The sequence below is a fragment of the Dromaius novaehollandiae genome, chromosome 24, assembly GCF_036370855.1.
Source record: "Dromaius novaehollandiae isolate bDroNov1 chromosome 24, bDroNov1.hap1, whole genome shotgun sequence".
Lineage (NCBI taxonomy): Eukaryota > Metazoa > Chordata > Aves > Casuariiformes > Dromaiidae > Dromaius > Dromaius novaehollandiae.
Window position 1 is genome coordinate 2,810,982 of NC_088121.1, and position 15,649 is coordinate 2,826,630.

Sequence of the window (15,649 nt, forward strand, 5' to 3'; positions counted from 1 at the left end):
CATTCCAGTATCTAAAGCAATATGACTGGAAATTCTGAGACACCTCATAGAAAATTTCTCCTGCTCTTCCAGATAGCTAATTGCTTGCTTACAGGCCCCCAAAAGAAACAAATGATGATTAAAGTTTTAGAACTACAATTTACCTATAAGAAACAGGTCATTTTGCTGTCAGCAAGGGCTGCTAATGTTACATACAAGATACATACTATGAAAGAGTCACAAAGGAACAAAGCTTATTGGTTTTTAAACAGGAACTATTGTATGCTCTGGAAACCAAATGAAAGAGTTATAGATTGATGCATATAAAAGAGACAAAATTTCTTTGGAACTTCTTTTGAGATGTGTTGTTCATATGGTTTCCCACTATAGGTGTGCATGCACCTGGCACTTAATTTTCTTGCTAAGCAGAATCTATAAAGCAGGAATATGCCCTGCCATTCTTTGGTTTCTACATAGAAACATAACTGAAGTACATTGCACTGGTCTGCATTCAGCTATTCACTTCATTTATTCTGGATTCTTGAGAAACAGAGAATGCAGGGTAGGTTGCGAAATATAGATCTATGGTATACAGGTAACACTAGTTAAAAATTTGAGCTTGAGCACCTAGTCATATAAACATCCACAATGAAATCTCCCTACACATAATCACTTGAGGATGAACACCTGCTCGCCCAAGAAAGCGCCAAGTGAAAGACTCCGTGACAGGGAATTTACTGCCACTGGGGTAGACTCGACTTAACTTGATTGCTAGTTACGGGGTTCATTTTTACAATTACAAATTTAATCAACATAGCATTTATTTGTACAAATCAAAATCCTCAGACAAACTAGCTAATCAGAGTCTATCATCCCTGGGGGCTGGACTAGGACTTTGTGAAAGAAGCTTTGAGATGACATTGCCTGTCTTGCAGAGCAGTTTAGCTTTGTTGTGTAGCAACCATGGAAGGGGCACAACTAGTAAAAACACAGGCTGGAATGCGACAGTCTTGTGTCTTTAATTATGAAAGCTATTTGATAATACACAACAGCCTCTGTCTGCAAAGATGGTACGCCACTATATTTCATGCAGTACTTGAGACAGTATCTAAGCACTTAGACACCATAAGTCTATTGTTAATACCTCAGTTACAAAAAATACTTCAGAACCAGCTTTATGAAGCATCTGATTAGTCCAAATGATTCATTCTACAACATCTTTAACCAGACTCTCTACAGACTTCAGTTAAAATTGTAAATAATGAAAAACTGCAAATTTAACAGATTTGTTTTCTTCAAACATAAATCCAGTGAACAAGACAAGAGGCTAGAAATATCTGGAAAAGAATGCATTACAATTTTCAGCATAGGGCATCTAGCCCTGTAAGAAAAACCAAATGAAAAAAAACTACATACAATGAAAAAATGTGAGTGTATAAAGTGCAAAGAAAGCTTTGCTGCTCTTTCACAATAAAGGCCACCTAACAGTTCTAGCTGCACCAATACCAGAGTTCCGAGTCTCAGATTTGAAATAAACCTCAAGTCTCCTTTCATTCAAAAATTTTTCAAAACAACTTTGTAAGACAGCACTAGAAAAGAATGCTAGGAGTGTAACATGCACTACCATGCCCCTTCATGAGAAACCATCTTTTAAGGTTTTTTAAAAGGTGTGTTTCAAGTCCCATTCGGCATTCATGTCACATGCCCAAGCCTTCAAAGAAAAACACACCTTAGAAAAAAAGAATAGAAAAAAATGCAAGCTTTTGCAATCCTCAGCAATGAGATAACGATTCTCACCTGGGTATCGTTTGAACCACTCTCCCCTCACTTTCCACAATGCATTTACTATCAGACATCTGCTAGATCTTCCCAGACAAATGAAGATAAGACTCTTTCTCTGACATTTTTCCCCTGTTACATAGAGCTTCCCCCTGTTTTTCCCAGCTGAAGTGCAAGATTCCAATATAAACTTTTTAGGCTTCAGCATACCCCCAAACCTTTGTATAGTTATGCTCTTAGAGTCTGGGCAAGCTAAGTCTCCCACCTAACTACCAAAATACAGCCTGTCTTCTCATACACCATCTTGTATTTGAAGCCACTTTATTCTTCTGCATACTGCAGTCACTTCTCAGCCTTCAAATTCCTTTATTAAACCATACTTTTATTTCTTGCAAAAATTTCCATAGCACATTTAAATAATATCCTTTTCTAAGATTCTTCTGCTATCTCAAGTTTATTCCAAGACACAAGAAAATGCATCGCAATTGTTTTTTTCCTTAATGCAGAAATATAAACTCCCTGGGTTAGGAATCAAATTTTCATCTCCTCATACAGGACCAAGCACATGCTCAGCAATAAATCAATAAACTCTTCTGATCACTTATTAAATTACTAGGCAGTCTTCTAATATATTAAAAAAATATATGCAAAATGTCAGTTACTTAAAGAAACAGAATTCTTTAACTTCACCATGATGTAATGCTGAGTACACACTTTCCTCTCAGAAAACTGTAAATAATTTTGTAAGTTGTAAATATTTCTTAACATGCAATTGTATTTGGGAAAAAAAAAAGCATACTCATCATCCGGGGTTAGCTGCACAGGTTCGCTGGTGAACTGTGTATCAAAGTTATCCAAACCATAATCATCCGTGATCTGTGGCTGAAATGGAGGGGTTACTTGCTTCTTTTCCAGCTAAGAAGAATTATAATGGGGGAGGAAAAAAATAAAATATTGAATATTTACTAAATCTAAAAACAACAACATACATTGTCTCTAGATTACATAAGTCACTACACTTAAGTTTAATATTAGTAAAAGATATAAACACATTAAATAACATCTGACAGTTTTAGTCAAGTAGATTTTGACACTAAATGGTATAGTCACCCCATTTATATTATTGCTATATTTTAAATACAAAAAACTAGAAAAGTCATCAGAATTTAATAAAAAATTAAGTTTACAGAGTGTAGAAAAAACTGTTTCCCAAGTCTCTCACCATGTAAATTAAGAAAAGCATTGTTGCTATATAAATCTGTGTCAGTTTCTAAACTGAGATATTCCAGAAACTTTCCACTCAAGACAAGATATTTTCCCCCAGCATATAACTCATTTTTACCCTTTCATAAGCTCCTCTCTGAAGTTCCCCTCTTGTGTGGTGACCTCTTAGAAAACACAGGTTTATTTACATGCAGCTTATGTTAATTCAATATAACCAGACTTATTTTTTTGCTAATATAATTCTAGCACAGAACAAAACAGTAAGCATTATTTATTAACGCCCTCATCAATGACTAGCCACAGGGGTAAGCAGTCACTAAAAGCAAGCAATGCTAAAAAATAAAGTAGCTGAAACAGCCCAGACTTTTACTAATTAAAATGTAACTATGAATATATTTACATAAAATATTTCCTGCTAAAGGAGCTGGAAATCAACATTTATCTTCCACACTGGAGAGAGTCAATAAAGCATGGGGAAAAGTTTTTTGACTCAAATAATGCTGTTCTACTCATTAAGAACCTTTTCTGATCTGCTACTACCAATAGCATCTTCAACATGTCTGTTGTTTTCTGATTAAGACAAATTCCTGCTAGTCTCCAGAGTTATCAGATTCCTGTTATCACAAGCTTGAGTTATTTAGGAGGTGATCAGTTAAATGTGATTATCTGTTTGAATCTCTACTTATGGCAGTTCAAAAAGGCTCAGGAAGATCTCCATCCTTTTTAGCTTACTTCAAAGTAGTGCTAGTTCCAGGACCAGTGGGGCAATGGAAGGGGGGAAATCACAGATTTGTACTCCTCATGTTTTTCCTGAAGTCGTTATACACCACTCACATTTGCAATTTGAACCCTCTTGATCATGACTTGAAATTTCACACTGTACCCTAAAATAAACACTAACAAAACCTCAAAAGTTCTCTTCTGCATTGTAAAGGTGGTGGTGGGGACCAAATGCAACACATTCCTTCTGTTGATGCTCAAAAACATTGGTTGAGCCAAAAAAAAAAAAAAAAGGTTAGCTGCCTCCCTCCCATTTCTGTTTACAGTTTGGGAGACATTCATACTAATTCTTTTACATATTTAGCACACTGTGCAACGACCAAGTCACAGCTACTGCTCATTTCCTTTATACAAATGAACAATCTACTCCAAAGCACTACACTCTGGAAAAATCAAGAACAGGTGAACAGTACTGTTTAACATCAAACACAGGAATTTAAACAATAAAAAAATTGATGTGAACTGAACTACACTAGATATAAGCAAGCAGAACAGCTAATGTTTTAAACACTTTTTAGTATAACTAAAATTCAAAGCATTTCAGAGAGGTTATATCACTTAACTTTTTCATATGATTTTAGTTAGATTTGTCCTACAAATGTCTACATGTTTTATAGAAAGATGACTGATCAAGTACTAATGTCCATGGTTGTCAATATGCTATGGGCATACCTTACACTAAAAAAAACAATTCAGGAATGCAGTGTTACAAAGGTAAGAAGGAGAGCATTAAGTATTGGAGAAAAATTACGTATGGAAAACTGTAGTACTTTCTAAAATGTAACCTGCACCTTTATGCATTTTAATGCCTCACTAGTTAGAAATAGTGGGATAACCAAAATGTCTGTATACCTTAGTAAGTAAACTGGGATGAAAAAAATAGTGGAACTAACACCAATGAAGAGCATCTTTCATACTCAACAGATGATCATCACATCTACATATAAATGATGACAGGCATGAAACACTACAACGGACCATGAAGAAATCTTATTACTTCAATAAATAAAACATAATCAGATTTACTAAGCATAAAACACAATGTTATATATTGAAAACTAAAATTTGCTCAGAAATTGACATTAAAATTACAAGCAACTGATTAAGTTTTTTCCTAAAAGCTCTAAGTTTACTTGGCATTGCAATGTCGTATGGAAGCTGCCTGAGAAAACCTGTTTCTTTAAAGAAGCCACTGTAATGACTTTGGATCCTGACCTGGATGGGACTGAAATTAGTACTTTAGAAATAAACAACTCTGAATTCTGGCCTCAACTCTCCCAAACCCTAAAACACTAACCAGAATACTTCCAGAGTTCTCATATCCAGCATCCTACATCTTCTCTACCTCCTCTCCCATGATCATGTGTCCATCTCCCACAATACTCCCAGTTCCTTCTAGGGACTCATGATTTGTTTGGGCAAGGCTAGTCCAGAAACATATGGCTATTGACTGTCAGCCAATACAAGTGTCCTGATTAGACAGTTGCTTTTGAGAGACAGAACAGAAAAAGCTTAATTCCTCCCATCTTCTCTCACTAGGGAACTAATTTGGTTCTATCTTGTCCACTACGATGTTTGTTTTGATAGAAAACGCAGAATACAGTATATTTGAGATCCACATGCCTATCAAAATAAGCAAAAACTGATGAAAAGGGTCAAAACTTACTGGTGTCATGAACACTGTACTATTCATTTGCTAGTCAAGTCTCTTTTCCTTCATAATTACATTAAAAAATACTTCTGCTCTAACATAAGTGGTTGACGGAGATCCAGTAAGTCAGGTGGAACCTCTATTTGAAAGTGTGTTTTAAAGTACTCGAGACTACCTTTAGCCTATACAAAGATCATAAAAGTTTCATCAGTTTTCCTTTCCTAACCCTTAATTTTTTTTTTTAAAGCTCTACACAGAAAACTTAGAAGGTATGTAAGTTTTAGAAGGTATCACAAAGTTTAGTTCCCAAATACATACACTCTCTCTCTCTCTATATATATATATGCACATCTGCATATATACAATACAGTAAAAGGCAGGAAGTACATATTGCCTGGTTTGAATAGGATACCTTGGTAACTGAAAAAAAATAATCAGAAAACTTCAATTAACCATTTGAAGGTTTTGATTAAAGAATTAAACAGACCTCAATTCTACAAACCAACTGGCTAATATGTTAACTTTCACATCAGTGAAATACTCTCAGTGTAAGTACCACATCCTAGGAACTTGGAGGATCAGGCAAAATTGCAACACATTTATCTAGAGAGACATTAGAATTACCTGGAAAATTCTCCTTCCTCTCCAGAATCTCTGTTTTGACTCTTTACTTTTTAAATATTTGACTGAATCCCTTATTTTTTTTCCTATTTTAAAAAAATAGTCATCAAGTTCCATGCTCCAATTTTACTTTAGGACCAGACTCTGTCATTTCTTGTTAGCCACTCATCACAAAGAGAAAATAGTTTCATTAGAAACCTAATTCCAAAAGTATAACCAGGCTGCTAATTACAAAGAAAGGCATGGCAAATGATTAAACTGGCAATTAAAGGCACCATCCCAACGAAGATGCTAGCATATATTGCCTCTTAATTTTTTTTTAAAATCAGTTACATTTTCACTTTTAGCATGTTTATAGATGCTAGCAAATTTTGTAAAAAGAACACAATTCTTGCAGCAAAACTTTGAAGAGCTGTTATTAAACATGAAAGGAAAAGTGAAATTTATAATTTGCCCCCAAATTGTCAATTTAACAGATAGTTATAACCATAGCTATGTTAAATGCAACATAAAACCATGTATTTTCACAGCTCTTCTACAACCATGTATTTTCACAGCTCTTCTACAACCATGTATTTTCACAGCTCTTCTACAACCATGTATTTTCACAGCTCTTCTACAACCATGTATTTTCACAGCTCTTCTACAACCATGTATTTTCACAGCTCTTCTACAACCATGTATTTTCACAGCTCTTCTACTTATGACCATCTAAAATGACAGTTATGCAAGAAGTCTGCACAGTTGGAATCCTACATTCATACAAAGCTCCTTTAATTTAATGAGGCTGTGACTATGTACACCAACCTCAGAACACGCATCTAAAAATGGATCATGTCATTACCTTGTCAGTAGAAGAAAATGATAGGAAAGACTCTGATACAAGGTAAGACAACGTAAAAACAAATCTGTGAGAATCCTGGGTATTTTTGAGTTGGGACATGTATGTTAGCATCCTTTTTCAATAATGCCAGCTTTACTGTTTTCAGTGTGGAATTTTTACGATACACTCTTTGCTTTGAAGATTGTTTGAAATGATCTTATGTAAGAAGTCACTAGTGTTTTATATGATTCAGTTAGCAACTTGTTTTTCCAATTCAGTATTACTGAATTAAAACTATGTTTTCTCCTTAGCGAAACAAAGTAAAACAGGATAAGTAAGTCTAGGTTTCCAATACTGAAATACTATGCTTATCATTACTGTATGTCGTTTTTGTGCAAAAGGTCACCTAACTAGAAATTACAGGACCTTAAACTGAGTCAGTGCCCTGCTGCTACAGGCTTTGTAAAAATATATAGGGAGACTCTCATAGAGCTGTATCATAATAGTGGTGCAAAACTTGCATGGATCCCCTTGCAATGGAAGGGTGGGGGGATATGTTGGGGCAGAATTGAAAGAGACATACCAAATGGAAGGATAACTGCAAATTCCAAATAGCATACTCGCTCAGAGGCATCTGTGAATGCACTGCCTAATTTATGACAAGTGATGGTCCTATTCCTGCAAGAGGGAATCCTTTGCTCAGATCATTCAGGGACAAAGATTCCACAGCACCAGTTTATTCCTCTCCGTTCCCTCCTTCTGCATGCAAAAAAATTCAGTAGCGTGGCTTAAGGATACAAACACAGAATCTCAATCAAAATGCTTATGTAACACAGTTAACAGGCAAATAATGATGATATTCAAAACTTCCACGCAGGCTATACACCATTTCACAAATATTTGCCTCTGCAAATTCAAGAGTTTGGTCTTCACTGCTAACTAAGTCAGGCACCCTAATCACTAAGCTTAGTAAATTCAACATGAAGATCTTTATGAAAATCTTTGAAAATTCTGTATAAAATTTAAATTTTTCCAGTGCAAAATTGTGTGTTCATGTATGGGCAAACAAAATGTTTTGGAGGAGAGTGAGGATAAGATTTTTATCCTGCATTACATAATTTGATCACCAGTAAAAAAATTTCCATCTGGTAATGTAATACAACTCATGCAATTATTTAAGAATAAATTGCCTAGTTGTTTCAGAATGAAATTCTGGTTAAATGAATTCCTCCTGCCTTCTCTGAATTGTAGAGGTAATTTTTTTTTTTAGTCATATGACGTATAGTCTACTTACACCCCGCCTGTTATAGTAAGCAGTTTATTACCACAGAAGTTCATACTTAAAAACTGTGGTTAAAATACAAAACATTGCAGATAGTTTTCTGACCATATTTTTGAACTAAACATCTATACAAACTATATCAATACTCATGCTACAGGGCATAAAACTGACATGAATCATAAGGAAATTAGTTATCCCTATGAGAAACATTGTAGGCTATGAGCATTTAGAACCATTTTTACCTTCCTCTGAAGCTTCTGGTATTGGCATTGATAGAGACAGGCTACCAGACTTGATCATTATTCTGATCTGTTATGGCCTACGTAGTATATACAGTTTGGATTAGCCTTGCTGGCCACTGGAGGTCACCGTTCCTCTAGAGAAATATCAGATAGAAAATCAACATTCAAAACTCCCTTTGGAAGAGACCTAATGACACTAATGGAAAACCAAAAATTTGTTTTCATGCAAAAAATCCTCAGTGATAACAATATTAAATGACAAAGTGAAAAGACTGTTTTAATACATGGTTTTGTATGGAGATTGAGCAAAATTTCTTAAGAAGTTCTGATTTCATAGTAATAATATTTCACTAGACATAAATCTAAAATTAAACTACATTAATCAGGCTATCAGCCAACCACTAAATGCCTTTTGCTAGGGAAGAAGTAGATAGTCTTCTCTTTCACTGTTTCGCCACCCTTTGAAATACTAGATGTTAGACAATATTTAGTACCAGCTGTACTCATGCAATAGTAATTAAAAGCAAAGCCCAACTTTCTATTTAGTTGCCAGTAAGATGAGGTCAGTTTTAAAGAAATGGTAGCGCTGCAGTTTGTGCATTTTTTTCCCTAAGATTTAAAAAACGTAACATGTTCTTTAGGTTCCCATTCACTTTCTGTACTACAATGAGCAATTTCCGGCCCTTCTCTACATTTGAGCCAAATATGGTAAACTAATGCATGCTAACAACACGATAAATCTCCTATGGATACACATAAAAAAAGTCAAATTTCTAACACAGATTCAGGTTAAAAATTCCTATCTGGATGTCTGTGTCAACAAGTTATAATATTTAGTTTATCAGAAGTACTAACTTTTCTGCAGTGAGAAATCTAGTGACATATTTTCCCTCCTTTGCTGCTTGGGCCCCATGAGACAATAATATATTACCCTAGAAGTGACATTTAATACTCTGTTCTCACTACAAGAAATTCAACAGTAAATCCATCCAAATCATAAAGGTCATCTGATATCACTTAGAATAACAAGCTATGCAGCTAGACCATTTGATAATCTCTGTTCTGAGATGAGAAAGTAAGTGTACACATTATTTCCAGTTCAGTCCATCACACACTTTTAGAGAAACTTTCATTATGCTTTCTCCTTTTACAGTCTATATCTATGTTACTGCTAAACATGAGTGATTAATCTGTCCTGGTATGCTTTTATGTTTGATATGTAATTTATTACTGAGGGTGCCTAGGTAAAAAGAAATCTCTGAGGAATCTAGTATTCTAATCTGCAGAGAGCTAAAAGATTTTCATGGATAAATTTCAATAAAAAGCTGAACCCTTGTACTCCCTCATTTATACCGTCTCTTCTACAGATCCAAATCACAGTCCTACTTCCTTTGAAGAAATGGTATCTGCTTTCGGAGTGGCTGAACAAATCTGGATCTTGAGTGAAAGCATTTCCAGAAGAGAATGAGGCAGCAAAGAAGTCATTTTCATTGCAGAGATAAGAGGGCTAGCAACAAGAGGATGCAGCACTTCCATGCTTTTCTGGAGATTATGCAAAACTAGTCTGTTTTCCTACCATTACTGAAAGGAAGATTACCACAGGCAAAATGACCCTATCTGCATGATTTTACAGTTGTGAAAACACATTCAAGTAAAATGCATATAACAACATACACGGCTTACATATGTTTTAACCATAACTAAATGAAAAACAGCTCCAAAACCTTTTGACAAACCACCTCAGTTAGGGATCTAGCTCTCTATCCCACTACAATCCTAGTTTGAATTCTGTCTTCAGGGTATTCACATCTGGATCAAATTCATCATATCCTCTTTGCAAATACAAAAAATTCAGTAAAATATATCTTTACAGTAATTGATGTTAATTAAAATTAAAACATCTGCTTAACTGCAACTAAGTGTTCTATTGTCTGTTAAACCAAGACAGGAGACTAAAATGGTGGATGTTCTAACTTCAGCAAAAGGACAAGTTAAGATGACTCAATTCCCAAATACAGTGTTTTAGGGTAACAAAACATTACAAAACCCCTTAAAGTTATAAGAAAACTTAATGTTTATATTTATTAAATTTAAATAATTTTGTTACAATAAAAGAATCATATATGCTTCATCAGACTTCCTGTAGAAATAAATGACGTTTTCCCTTCATCCCTTACCACTGAGTCCATCATCTGTGATCACTGCCTAAGAGCAACGTTCTGGAACTTCCTGCTAAGGCTCCCTAGTTAGTGTGGCATTGGGGTTTGTTTGTTTTTTAAGGTTCATAGGATTAAGAGTAACAAATGCTGAATGTAAATAGAACACAGAAAATGTATTTTGCTTATGAAGAGCAATATATTTTTAAAATCCAGCTGGAAAGAGCTCTATGATCTTTCAATTTGATAGGCTGAGATATTTTTTGCACTGAAAGTGCAAGGTAAGATTTTTAAGTCCAGCCTTCTCAGTCCAGAGGTAGCAGTCTTAAGGTCACGGCCAATCATTACCCAAGAAAACCTCTGACATTCAAACAACCTCACTCCCTTTTCTAGATTTATTCCTGACCAGAGAGCGTTCCTTCTGTACATTCTCATGGTGCCTTTGGTCAGCCTTCTCCCTGGCTCCAACTTCTTTCCACGCGTGGCCGGAAGATGCCTGGAACACACTGAGAAGAGCAGTATGTTCTTATCTTCTACACCAAGACCTGGATATTCTCTTACGGGTCTTGTATACCCTTCCATATTCCTACATAGATATATCCCATTGTATTCCTTTTCACTAATACCATTTTGAAGACTTTTTCCTAAAGAGAGCTCTCCAGCTACAATACAGAATGCATTGCACCTATCATGCCCATGTCATGAAGTTCAACTGCATATGCAGAGGCCTCTCTGTTTGGCCTTCATATTGAAAACAGTAACAAAGCGTTTGAGCTGCCAAATCCATATGTCACTCACATGTGCTTTGCCCAGGACATGCTCATTTCTGCAGTGCCAGCATATTCTTAAATAAAACAGGCAAGCTGTACACCTACCAGAAAATCCTCTCATCACATAATCTGACATGTTTTTTCTTTGTCTTTCTGTTCATTCTTTTATATTAAAAAAATATAAAAATAAAACATATATAAAAAAATTATTACCACTTTAGAGATAAAATTATACCAGATGTAAATAATAGCTTCTCCTATTTAAAAAAAAAGCTTAAATAAACTGAATGTGTTGACTCCCAGAATCTTATTTTGAATGTATTTTATGGGTCAGTCCCATGGGGGAAAAAAGTGAAGGTTTCTGCATATTTCAAAACTTTTTAATCCCAAACAACCAAATTCATATGAATAATAAAATTACACACTCATACAAAAAATAACTTGCTATTTTTGCAAAATTTTATGTAATAATTAACATAAATGAACTCTACAAATTCAACTAGGTATTCTGAAATCTCTCTCCAATGACACATAATCTAAGTAAAATACAAGTCAGGCAATGGACACCAATATAAATAGTGCAGTGCATTTTAATATAGAGGTTGGCCATTTAAGTTTTCTTTTTCTAACTTAGTAGGGTGCTTACTCAAGACTGAAAAATTCTCAAAGACTTAATGCTGCAATACAAAAAAGTTAGCACAGTATATTTAGTTCTCTTCCTGAGGACCAGCATTTGTGTGTACTTAGAGGAAACTATTCTAAACTGCTAAACAGTCCTGACATCAAAAATCATAAACAAAAATTGTAATTGTAACTAGGATCTTAAGACTCAAATTTCTGCTCTAGACAGTCTAATGTTCTACAGAGTTGCAAAAGACAAAATAATGCAAGACCTGCAATTAAAAAACATGACTATGCAAGTATAGGAAAGATATTGGTACTACTTAGTGGTATGGGAGACTTGCACCAAATGAAATGCAACACATATATGCAGAGCATGTAACTTATTTATATTAGCTATTAACCTGAAAGTCTTACTATCATAGCACTGGAGACAAAATCTGGCCTATAGCATAAATCCCAGCATTGTAATTCTAAAATTTTCATTCAGGAAAAAAAAATAAAAAAAATAAAAGCCAACACACCTACACTCTCCCCAATCTAACTTAAGATAAACAGTAAGCACAACGCAAGTGATAGGTAGATAACACTGGCCAAAATGATTATTTACTTATATCATTACTGCGGGGGGGGGGGGGGGGGGGGGAGAAAGCGGGGGGGGGGAAGCGGGGGGGGGGGAAGAGTGAGTGACAACAGAATTGTGAAACTTGGATATTTACAACGTTATTTGTAAGTATTATGATACCACTCTCTTTATCATTTGCAATTTTTCTTGTTTTTCCTGGTTCAGGTTTTGATTCCGTATCCATCTCTACTGCTTCTACAGCTAATGGTAACCATGGCTTTGTAGTACTGTTTCCAATATATAATGGATAAATTCCGTAAAAAACAAGCTGAAAAATAAAAACTGACTTTCTTTATGTGCTGAAACATTCAAAAAGGTTGTCTTTGTACTTCCCCAAATGTCATTAACTCATCCTATACAGAGTGAATAACCAGAATTGTTCTTAGCTGGGCCACATGCAATTCAGATGACTAACACTGAAAAAAATATTTATGGTATGTCTGTTCACTTTACCATTCAACTCAAGCTTCACACGGAAGAGTTCTTTTAGTCAACATTAGCCTTATTTCTTTGTGTTTCACTTTGAAAGGATTTGAAAAAAAAAAAACTTTTAAATCTTTTCTACTTATCACTTGCACATCAGAAGAAAATCGTACAGTTAAAAAAAACCCTCCAAATAATTTTTTCTCCTGAACATTTCCCCAAAAGACTTTCTCTACTATATGCATTACTCTAAATTTACCTGACATTTTATATCATACTGAACAGCATTTTCCTAATTATATCTCAAAATAACAGCAGAGACAATCTCCCTGATCTTTCCTTTAGTCTTTTTTACACTGGATACTAACTATCAGGTCTTAAAAGAGAGATAAAAATCATAATTAAATTTAAATCAGTCTAAGTGTTGACCAAGAAGTACCAGTTGCAATTAGTTTTTTTTTTTTTTTTAACAAATAAACAAAATACAAGTCCAACAAAATCTGTCTCAAAAAAATCCAAAAAGCAGAAAAAAACTGTGTAGTCCATGATGTTTACGTATAGCAAGTTGCATCACAGCAACTTTAGGGAGCTAGTATAATGGAACATAACACAGACTTAAGGGAGCTACATAAAACAGAAGGATGTCTGACAAAATTAAGGACTCTGTATATGAATAGCTTTGAAAACACCAAGTATTTTAAAACACTGGCTCCATATGTAGTGCCTATCTTCTCTGAAGAACATTAATGATGAAGGTCTGTCTGAATAGTGTGCCTGAAAGCAAAAAAGTTTCTCTCCTTTCCTGAACCTCTCTCATGCTGTTACAGGCAAAGCTGCTTGCTTTTTGTAACCTTTCCTGGAGACTTCTTAGGACTGGGAAAATATTATGTACATGTACTTTCACTGTTTTTTCCTGACTTCATTGATGCTTTAGCCATAAAACAATGAATATAACAATTAGGGTAGTTTCTATAATGATTTTCTATGATGAACACTGAAGTAGGCACAATTACCAAGTAACAGAAGCTTTTGAAGAGTTACAATTTTAATATAATTTTCTGCCTGCAAAGCCACTGAAACACAAGTATAGTCTACTCCATGAGTCAAAAACTTCCCTTATACTAATAGTAGCAGAATGCTGCCCCCCACACAACTGAAAGCAATAATCAGAGAATCATTTTAAACAATCATACACTGCTTTTAAGCTATTCAAGCTACATTCCGCCCCTCCCCCGCCTCAAGGGCATGATCCTACTTATCCAAATAAACCCTACTACATACCCATAAAATCCCACTGATTAAAAAAATTATATAATTTGTAAATTCAGCCTTTTTTGTGAACTACAAATAGACTAAAAATGCTTCTCGTATCTGAGGTGCCACATATCTCTATGGTTGAATATAAGCTGGTTCCATAGTACCTTAGCCAGTCTGCTGGCTGCATTAAATCAACTACTAATAGCCTCTTCAAGGCAAAAAGGCTTCTAAATAGCAAAAAAATGAAGTACTGGAATGGCATTCCAATAGGCTGCCTTTGCTGACCCACACTTCTTTTCTCAATGGAGTTTGAAAGGTTTTCAAACAGGCCTATATGAAGCGACCACCCAGAATGGTAAGGCACTGGATTTGGATATCAGAAGTCTATGTAAGTCCTAAGTACTACAGTTGCAGGCACCTTGCACATATTTGGGTAAATTTTACAGTAGTAGACTGCAGCGCATAAGTTTGCAGCATCTGCCAATACAAACCAGGGAATAAATGGCTTCATCAGGGCTTTGATATGTTTTTTAAACTGTTGTGTAAAATTCATCATACATTAAAAACAAAAAGAGAGAGAGAGAGACACCCACAAGTTGCAACCATTCTTAAATTATGGAAAAAAGTCAGAATTTTGGTCATGAAATAAAGCTTTTTTCCATTACAATACCCTCCCTGGAGAAAGGAAAATAATTTTTATATTTGTGGAACTGAAATATACAGTATTTTATTAGTATTTATTTGTATATACATACAATTAAGAAACTAAAAGCATATGTTCCTTTTGAACACACATAAATAGAAATAATTATTTTTACCAGATCCCAGTCTATGCTGCGGAAAAATGTATGAGACTTGATATCAGAAAATCCTGTCTGTGGCTGACAACCAAGCCTTTCTTTGGGATCCTGCAGAAAACAAAGAAACTGATGTTACATGCTCTTTCATCAGTAAATGAGTAAAGATTCCATTTTTGTCAAAGCCCATCTACATGACTCTAGCATCCCTAGTACTATGCAAACGGCTGGTAAGATATACATATTAGGGCTATCAAGGGATTTCTTTTCTTTTTTTCTTTTCTTTTTTTTTAAATAAATGAAGTAGGTTTGATAATTCATTTTAAACATGTTATATTGCAACATTTCCTCAAAATAAAAAGCCTAAGCTTACATACTACTGTATAGTTCTTTTTCCTTTCCTTTTTTTCCTTCATTAAATATGGTTCAACCGATTTCAATCAGCTTAAGTGAATAATTAGTAACAGGAAAGTTTATAAACACAAGCCTACAATCATTATTAACTGCAAGCTGGCTTTTAAATCGAGTTCTGTGCTGCAAAGTTTTCTCAGTAATTTCACAATTAAGAAATATTTATTTTAAACAGACAGGATGCAAAGGTTTTATAGATTTTCTTAAT

General features: G+C 34.8%; 1 protein-coding gene across 5 annotated transcripts in view; it reads right to left on the bottom strand.

Annotated features, from left to right (window-relative positions):
* Positions 1 to 15,649, bottom strand: part of PRKCZ (protein kinase C zeta) — a 74,650-nt gene that overhangs the window by 688 nt on the left and 58,313 nt on the right. For 4 of the 5 annotated variants that reach the window (XM_026096500.2, XM_026096501.2, XM_064525436.1 and 1 more), the window contains 2 exons: positions 15,052 to 15,141; positions 2,558 to 2,673 (listed from right to left, as the gene is read on the bottom strand). In XM_026096500.2, coding sequence (XP_025952285.1) covers positions 2,558 to 2,673; positions 15,052 to 15,141 — 206 coding nt within the window. Of the gene's footprint in view, positions 1 to 2,557; positions 2,674 to 8,381; positions 8,516 to 15,051; positions 15,142 to 15,649 lie in introns of those variants that run through there. The other variant, XR_010392786.1, reaches the window with a different exon arrangement.